Raw genomic sequence first — 9,742 nt, forward strand, 5'->3', positions numbered from 1 at the left:
AAAAATAACATATTAGAGAACCAATCTGAGTAAGACAATACATATAAAATAACATTTAAAAAGTATCAAAGTTAGTTTAGCATATCATAACCCTCAGAAGTAGAGTGTATTTTTGACTTCCAGGATAGTTCAGCAAATAGTTTTTTTAGTTGATTATTGCTATATATTATATACATGTGTGTGTGTGTATATATATATATATATATATATATATATATAGAGAGAGAGAGAGAGAGAGAGAGAGAGAGAGAGAGAGAGAGAGAGAGATACACACACACATATATGCATGTGTGTGTGTGTGCATATATACGTGTGTGTGTGTATGTGTGTATATATATATATATATATATATATATATATGTATACATGCATGTATGTAAAATTCTTGTCATTCAGTATATAGAGTAGAATATATAACCAAAGTTTAGAAACCCATGAGTTCCTTTATAGTTTGAACAGTGTGTGCATGTAGAGAATTCAAATTATTTTTTGAAATATCCTGTTGAAGTTATCCAGCAATACCCAGAACACAGAATGTATTTCAAACAAAAAAAAAAAAAAAAAAAAAAAAAAGAAGAGAAGAGATAGGTTTATATGTTTACTCAATATATTCTTACATGTATTTCATTACAGAATAGTTTTATAGTATTCAAAGATTTACCTTACAATCAGATTGCATAAATCATTGAGATTATATATGAAATGAGAAATTTGCCTTAGGTGGTTCAACCCACACATCGTCTTTCCAACAGAATTTAAACAGGTTGGTAGTTTATAAGGTAGGAAGTTTATTATAACAATGGAGATGATGGTAAGTATATTAAGTCACAATGTGGCCTGCAACATTTAATATAGATTTATGATGCGATGGTAGAGTCAATGACTAGGATAGACATATTAATCTATTTGAAAGTTACTATAACTTTAATTTTATCTGACCAACACTAGGTAGTTAACATACATTCTCACAAATTCTGTTACATACAGAATGACTTTCACACACATACATATAAATAAATGTAAGTACTCATTTACAAACATATATATATATATATATATATATATATATATATATGTGTGTGTGTGTGTGTGTATGTATGCATATGTATACATACACACATTTCTACATTCATTTATATACATATATACACAAAAATATGCATATAATTAATCTCCCCTGCTTGCTAGTACCCTTAATTATTAATTTTTATATATATATATATATATATATATGTATATATAAATTTGAACTATGAAGGCCTGTACATATATCTGTGCATGTGTGTGTATGTATCTATTTAGGTGTATATGTCAAACCATTTATATGTGTGTGTAAATGATATTATATATGTATGTGTAAATATTAGTTGCCTAGTGTTGGTCAGATAAAAGTGAGAATTAAACGAAGCTTTCAAGCAGATTAATATGTCTATCCTAATCATTAGTGCTCGCCATCTGGTAACAAAAACCTATGTTCATTCTTCTAGACCACATGACAATTTAGCACACCATCATCTCTATTATAAGAAACTTTCTCTTTATAAACTGCTAACCCATTTAAATAAATTCTTTGAGACCTTAATCATGGCAGAAGGTAGGTTTAACTATTACAAATTTTCTTATATTCTATACAACCTCTGATGATTTGATGATGCAATCTGATTGTATGGTAAAACCTTTAATAAAGAATTTATTCATTGAAGAAACACATGTAAGAATGTATTGAATAAATGTACAAACTTATCTACATTCTTATGATATATACAAACATATGTATAGATACATGTATATATATATATATATGTACATACATACATATGTTTGTTGTTGACCAACTATTAGATATACAGAAGCAGAAAGTACACTTTAAAGATATTAATATGTAAAGGCAACTGTCATTTTGCATAAAGTGAGACTTCCCATTCTCTGAATAAGCTTAAAGAAACAGGTTCAGAAAATTATTATCTGTTAGAAGTTCTGGCAAAAGAAAACAGAAATGGCATGAATAAGTTATAGTTAATAATGCATGCCTAAATTTGAATAACTTGAAAAAGTACTTCACTCGCAAAAATGACATAAAAAGCCAAACACTCTATTTTCAAGTGTATTTTTTGCATAACCAAGTGGTTTGAATTGTGTGATGAAACAAAGGAGAATTTATCTTATAAGCAGGAATGTTAATAATGATTTTAAAGTGTTAGAACATCTCTTTAACAGAAAAATTGTTATAGTAAAGAATAAATGCTATCTTGGCTTTTTTTTCTCTTTATCATCCATTCTTTTTTCTATTAAGATAATGTAGAAATGGAAAAGATATTCAGATAAAAATAAACTAAGATATGAAGCGACAATAGATTTATTAGTTTCAATGCCAACAATGGTAAGAAACTGAAGTTTGAAAAAAAAAAAATCAAAGTGCTTATAAGATAAATAAAATGTATCATAAATGTTCCATAGATGGCCATGTTGATTTAGTGTATGGTTGAAATAGGTTAAATATCAGTGTTTATGTGTCTTAAGGCTAAAACAGTTCTTACAAGACAACATTTAGATTTAGAGAATTCTTAATTATTGTTAACAATGATACAAAATTAATTAGAAGATCTGATTTCAAAGACTTACATTTTGTTCCGCTCATGAAATATGATTGGTCTACAAGAACAGAATAAGAAACCTCAGACCTAATGTCAAATAACATGCCAAATTATATTTGTTAGAAAAATCAAATCAATTAAACTGAGATGTATTAATGATATATATTAATAGTGAATTTAAAGTCTATTATTTCTCAAGAAGATAAGAAATATCTTCATTATAGTTATATAATTTTTTTTGAGATTTTTATGTAATACTGAAGAAATGAAAGGAAATTAAAGAATAATGTAGAAATATTTAAAGGGAAATAAGGTTACATCATAAAAAAGAAGAAAAATACTTTTAAAAGTCAATCTGATCATTGTAAACACAGAAGTTAGAATTTCTTCTTTTTATTGACTCTTTTACATTTTTTTTGTAAAAAGAAATGTAAGGTTAATATTTTATCCATAATTAAGATATGACATAGTGGACTTTGGACAAAGGACAAAGCATAGATAATATATGGAATTAACAAGGAAGAGGGAACAGCACAATATGCCCTTTGAAGGGCCCTCCCAGAATAGTGTAATTCAGAATTTAAAAAATGTAAACAAAGAGACTGTTTGTTTATATGATTTGAACTTGCATCTTTAAATTTAAATTCTTCAAGGTCTGGCTTTAATTTTCACAATTATATCTCTTTTGTTATTTAGCTAGAGAATGAACAGCACAAAAGACCTTTGCAAGCTTGCAGATTACTGATGTTGATGCAGTTGACATTGTTTTCAGGACTAATAAGTATCATTGATTATATTTTTTCAATACATTTACAAAAACAAAGAAAAAAAAAGAATGTTTTGTATTTTCCCCCCATAATACAAGTAGTTCATTGGATCCCTAAGCACAATAATGTTTCACCAAGGAATGAAGAAATATGATGAACAAGTATTCTTGAATAACTTCCACTATGAAATATAAACATATCTAAAGTTGTATCTATTAATAAATCATTAAACATTTATTTATTTTTAAAAATCCTCAAAGCTTGGAATGAGGATTTGGTTTGCTCAAAGGAACTAGCACTTCCCGTACAATAACCCTTTTCTAACTGGCTTGATTGTTAGGAAATCTTTTGCCAATAGAAACGCCTTCCTGTAGTGTATACTGGGTGTATTTTGGTACAATTTGGTGAGAAGACTGAATATACTAACCCTGATTTTGGCAATTAATCTAAGCGATGAACACTTCAAATGTAATACCTGGAACCATCATGAGAGCTAACCTTCATTTTGAATAATCAGCATCGGTAGGATGGATGACAAAAAATATCTTTGTATTTGACTACATTACCAAAGTAGATAGATATAATTTTGTCTGATGTTGACTAGATGGGCCATAACCTGTACATAATGAATAGGTACACAGCAAATTGTGATGCAGATTAGACAGATACTGTTTGCCTGTGCAAAAAAAAAATGCTAAGGGGGTATAAACACGGTCATCATATTTGCAACTAAAACATAGCCCCTGCCATCAGAAGTGAAAATAAAGAAAAATGAAGATTGTGCAAAATGGAAATTAGCGAAATAATTTGTAAATCACAAAAAAAAAAAAAAAAAAACTTAGTAAAAAAAGATTGTACTTAATGTGAATATTTATCAATTGTGTTTTTAAAAATTTCTTGGAGTTATGTTCAAAAATAAAATTCATTGAAATATTTTATTAAAGAACAACATTTTATAAGTTTTACACACAGCAGATAATGAACCTTCTAAGATAAATGAAACATGCACATGCAAATAAATAAATAACTTGATAAATGAATAAATAAAATGATTTCAAGTAAAAATGCTAGTAGTTCATTCATCTAAATTCTGTATATTTTATTTCTGTGAACATTTTTCAAGAACAAGAAACTAAATGTAATGCCATCTATCATTGCAAAATTATTACAAGGCTTTTTATTTGGTGAGCTCGATTGAGAAATAAATTGGAATATGTAAGCCATGCAGAGATTTCCAAAGACTAAATATGTAAGCTACATTGATGTTCTCAAACTATATGAGGTTAAATAGCATGTAACCCATTCTGCTGTGAAAAAAGAAAAAAATCGAAATTTGAAAAATTTCATTTCTATGTAGATGATTATAAACAAAAGACAAATGTCCTTTCTTTAACTTGGTATTGCAACAACAAATTTACCATAGAAAATAATAGTTGCTCATAAGTAACGGCAGTTGGTCTATTATTGACATTTTTCATTGATAAAAACAAAATTGTTGCCTTGTGAAAAAGAACAAAATAAAAAATAATATAACTGATGTCAGATGAACAGCATTTATCAGATAAATACTATTTTTTTATCAGATAAACAAAATTTGCAAATTTATTCTTACAATTTATTTTTATTGCTGTTGTGGAATAGTCAGATGCATAGACCTTGCAGCATAACGTTCTGAGATCAAGTATTTCTTATTGGATATCAACAAAGTCAACATAGGCATGTCCCAGTGTGTCACCACTTGTACCAGTATATTACAGATTCTTAGCCTAAATATTTGAACTCAAACCTGTTATATTGAAACCTTTTATAATCAAGTATCATTACATCTGAGCCAATCTAATATTTGGCAATGATCAACTTTAGATGATAACCTGCCAATCTTTTACACATTGTTATCAGCTTAAATGAATATAACATTCATAACATTGATTACAAAATGTTATAAACAAATTTATTAGATGATGATTTTGTCAGGACAAGAAACTAAGTTTTTAAAATTAATTTTTATTTTAATTCTATTACATTTTTATATTATAAATGCAACTTACATATTACTATGTTAGCAGTTTCTTGTTATGAATGTTGTGAAAGGCTTGATAGCTTAAAATAAGAGACAAGAATGATGATTAATTGCTAATGGACAATGGTCAACACCATTATGTTGTTCTCACTGAACTTCTACATAAAGTAGCATGTAATAAAATATGTAAAGCCAATGATGGTAAAAGAAACTGGCATAACTCTATAAAAATAAATACTTCTCTTTTACTGAGAGGGTTGAGCGGATTGAGGTGATCAGAGAAAAGAGAAAAATGGAAACTGAAAGTGTAAATGGGAAAAATGACACAATAATATTTCAGCGTAGTCACTTACCTTCATATGCACCTAAGTGATCATCTATTTGACCAGCACATGCTTTCCTCCACAGAGGCTTGTAGGAATGATATGTCTGTATGTCTAATGGGAGAAAATGCAGTTGTATAGGGACAGGAAGCAAAAGACTTTCATGACAATACAATTTAATTAACTAAAAATTCAAAGAAAGTGTTGGTTTTTAGCAATTATAGCAAATATTTTAAAAGCAATAAAGTATTTGGTTTTTAGTTTCTGAGCATGTAAATTAGGGCTCTTCTCCCACACTCCTTATAAAGACTGCACATTATATATGTGTGTCTGTGTGTATACATATGTACATTGTTTTATATTAACTCTTTTGCTTAGAAAATTATTTGTTATTGAAATCTTGAGAAATTGGCAAATATTTAACAATTACTATAGTTACACATCAGTTTAAAACTACATTACGTAGCTTCCACCTGCTTTTACAAAGGTGAGTTTTTGAAGAAGAATAAGGATGTCAATAAAAGACACTCTCAGTCAAGAAACAGTGGTATAAGAGTGTAGAAGAAGCTAATGATAACAAATGCTTTATGACTTTTTCTTAGTGGATAGTTGTGTATAATGATGGGTTATATGTCTTGCCCATTTTTTTTTTTGCATTTAGAATAAATATAACAGAAACATTATTATTTCTAAATCTCTCAACGAGAGACATACAGTAACTACTTTAAAGTATAGATTATTTGCCAATATAATATGGCAGTCTCCTGTTTGAAAATATAAGGACACAGATTGTGTGTCGCATAGACAACTGGAGACAATGTTTCCTGGGGCTAAACAACAGTAGCATTCATCCCAACCGGGACTGCCATATTAGGTTGGCAAATAATCTTTACAATAAATATAATATTTCTTTATCAAAATGTATGTAGATAACTACAACATCATCATCATCATTATCTAAACAACTGTTTCTCTATATTCATATTATTTGTGAATATACATATGGATATGTATATTCTTTACTTGAAGACAGAACTGTAAAAAGGTTTGCAAATTTATTGAGTTTTAAGAGAATATTGAATGAGCATTATGAATGGTACTTAGGAAACGGATTTGGAGGGAAATTTTCATTTAGTGAGTAGTTCTTTCTGTCTCACTGTTCCCATCATTAGCAAATACCTAACCAAAATAAGCAAATCATTTGCAAAGAAATTCTTTTCTAGTGGGAAAATATTAACTATAAAAAAAGATTACATAAAATTATAAAGTAAACAAAAAAACTGTGCAAGAATTTGTAATTTTAGTGTCAGTGTTTGTGTATAAGTGTAAATGTGTGTGTGTGTGTGTGTGTGTGTGTGTGTGTGTGTGTGTGTGTGAAACTGAGTTATAAATTCAATTCACTGGAAACTCTTACACTATGACATCCACTATAATAATAATAATAATAATAATAATAATAATCTTAAATTTGATTGAATTTTCAGATTTTGAAATTTACAGTAACAAAAATTGAACTTTCAAATTATAATTTTTTTAAAAAGGTATTCCATGTTTTTTGTAACCTTTGCCAGTTGTGGAAACAAACGCTGATAGCTCTCATATATTCTACTACGTACAGCACTGAATGCATATCTCAGCAGTAGTTGGTAGAAATACCTTATTGACTTCAACCATAGTTATTATTATCTAGGTGATGGTTGATGAGAAAAGAACACTAAAATTGACACAAACTAGCAATAATGTGGCTTCCAGTTGCCGGGTTCTGCAATTTCTAACATTTTTCATGAACTGTGTGCAAATGTATTTTTTTATATTTATATAATTTTCCTCAAAACTAACCTTTTAAACATTCCCTTTGCATCTCCCCCTCCCCATCCCAACATACACTATTATCAAAATCAAAAGGACACCTGAGGATAATATGGATCTTGATATATAAAGATATGTTATGGATATGGATGGAGCATCTTTCATCATGCCTGCTTGATCAGAGCTGACATAAGGCTAAATAACTTCAAGCATTTACAGTTCATTTCAGTTTCAGAATTATGTTTACACATATACGCAAAACAGTTAAGAAACTATGTTTAGTATGTCAGTAGATACTTGAAAGTGGAGGCGCAATGGCCCAGTGGTTAGGGCAGCGGACTTGCAGTCATAGGATCATGGTTTTGATTCCCAGACTGGGCGTTGTGAGTGTTTATTGAGCGAAAACACCTAAAATTCCACGAGGCTTTGGCAGGGGATGGTGGCAAACCCTGCTGTACTCTTTCACCACAACTTTCTCTCACTCTTACTTCCTGTTTCTGTTGTGCCTGTAATTCAAAGGGTCAGCCTTGTCACACTGTGTCACGCTGAATATCCCCGAGAACTACGTTAAGGGTACACGTGTCTGTGGAGTGCTCAGCCACTTGCACGTTAATTTCACGAGCAGGCTGTTCCGTTGATCAGATCAACTGGAACCCTCGACGTCGTAAGCGACGGAGTGCCAACAACAGATACTTATTAGTACCTTTGTACTAATAAGAGATATTGCCAAAATAAAACATCAGGTGAAATATTTAATTTATTAAACCATTTATAAAACTATAGAATAAAAAAAAAATTATAAAATAAAACTATCCAGTTTAGAACTAGAATAGCTTTTACTGAAAATTAATAGCAAAAATACCTTTTAGTTGCTGACTTGCAGAAAGAGAATGGACAAAGAATAATGGCATAAAAAAAAGAGTACCATTACCCATATAATAGTTGGATCATGTACGTTAGCTAAATAATAATAATAATAATAATAATAATAATAATAATAATAATAATAATAATTATTATAATAATAATAATAATAATAGTAGTAGTAGTCCTTTCTACTATAAGCACAAGGCCTGAAATTTTGGGTAAGAGGACAAGTTGATTACCTTGACCCCAATGCATAACTGGTACTTATTTCATCGACCCTGAAAGGATGAAAGACAAAGTCGACCTTGGTGGAATTTGAACTCACAATGTAAAGACAGACGAAATGCTATTAAGCATTTTGCCTGGCATGCTAACGTTTCTTCCAGCTCACCTCCTTAGATAATAATAATAATAATAATAATGATAATAATCCTTTCAACTGGAAGCACAAGGCCTCAAAATTGGGGGAAGGGATTTAAGTCAATTACATCAACCCCAGTGCATAACTGGTACTTATTTCATCAACTATGAAAGGCAAAGTTGACCCCAGTGGAATTTGAACTCAAAACATAGCGACAGACGAAATGCTGCTAAGCATTTCACCCAGCATGCTAATGATTCTGCCAGCTTGCCACCTTAATAATAATAATAATAATAATAATAATAATAATAATAATAATAATAATAATAATAATAATAATAATAATAATAATAATAATAATAATAATAATAATAATAATAATAATAATATGGAATTTGTCAAAATCAAGAAATTTCCTAAGAGACCTTCTTAGAAAATAGTCATGTTTTTAATGAAATTAGGTTCATATTGAACAGAACTATTTGTGTCTTATTGAATAATTCCAAATCATGAGTGATGTGGTCACTAAATAGTACATTTGAAGTTACAAAATAAAAATAAGTCATTGAGACATTAACGAAAAAAAAAAAATTTAAATAAAGTATGTGTGTATGGATATATATATATATATATATATATATATATATATATACTACACACACATATTACTCATCTATACATATACATGCACACAAACATGTAAGTATATTTTCATCATAATCATGTTTTAATGCTCAGGTTTCCATGATAGCATGGGTCAGACAAAATTTGTTGAGATAGATTTTCTACAGCTGGATGTTATTCCTGTTACCAACCTTTACTTGTTCCCAAGCAAGGTAATAATTCACCTGAGTAAGGAGATGTATGTGTGTGTGTGTGAGTGGGGTGGTGGTGTAATATATATATATATTAATTTAATTCTAATTTTTAATAAATTGACTTTAATTGAGTTTTTACCTGTAATTTTGGATTTTATCTCTAATATTATTATTATTATTATA

At 29.1% G+C, this 9,742-nt stretch overlaps 1 protein-coding gene across 16 annotated transcripts in view; it reads right to left on the reverse strand.

Annotated features, from left to right (window-relative positions):
* The window catches only part of LOC106881143 (zinc finger protein rotund), a 431,625-nt gene that overhangs the window by 22,818 nt on the left and 399,065 nt on the right, over positions 1-9,742 (reverse strand). For 15 of the 16 annotated variants that reach the window (XM_052966235.1, XM_052966241.1, XM_052966238.1 and 12 more), the window contains 2 exons: positions 5,735-5,818; positions 2,623-2,652 (listed from right to left, as the gene is read on the reverse strand). In XM_052966235.1, coding sequence (XP_052822195.1) covers positions 2,623-2,652; positions 5,735-5,818 — 114 coding nt within the window. The remainder of the gene's footprint in view (positions 1-2,622; positions 2,653-5,734; positions 5,819-9,742) is intronic. The other variant, XM_052966239.1, reaches the window with a different exon arrangement.

Source organism: Octopus bimaculoides, chromosome 3 (assembly GCF_001194135.2).
Source record: "Octopus bimaculoides isolate UCB-OBI-ISO-001 chromosome 3, ASM119413v2, whole genome shotgun sequence".
NCBI lineage: Eukaryota > Metazoa > Mollusca > Cephalopoda > Octopoda > Octopodidae > Octopus > Octopus bimaculoides.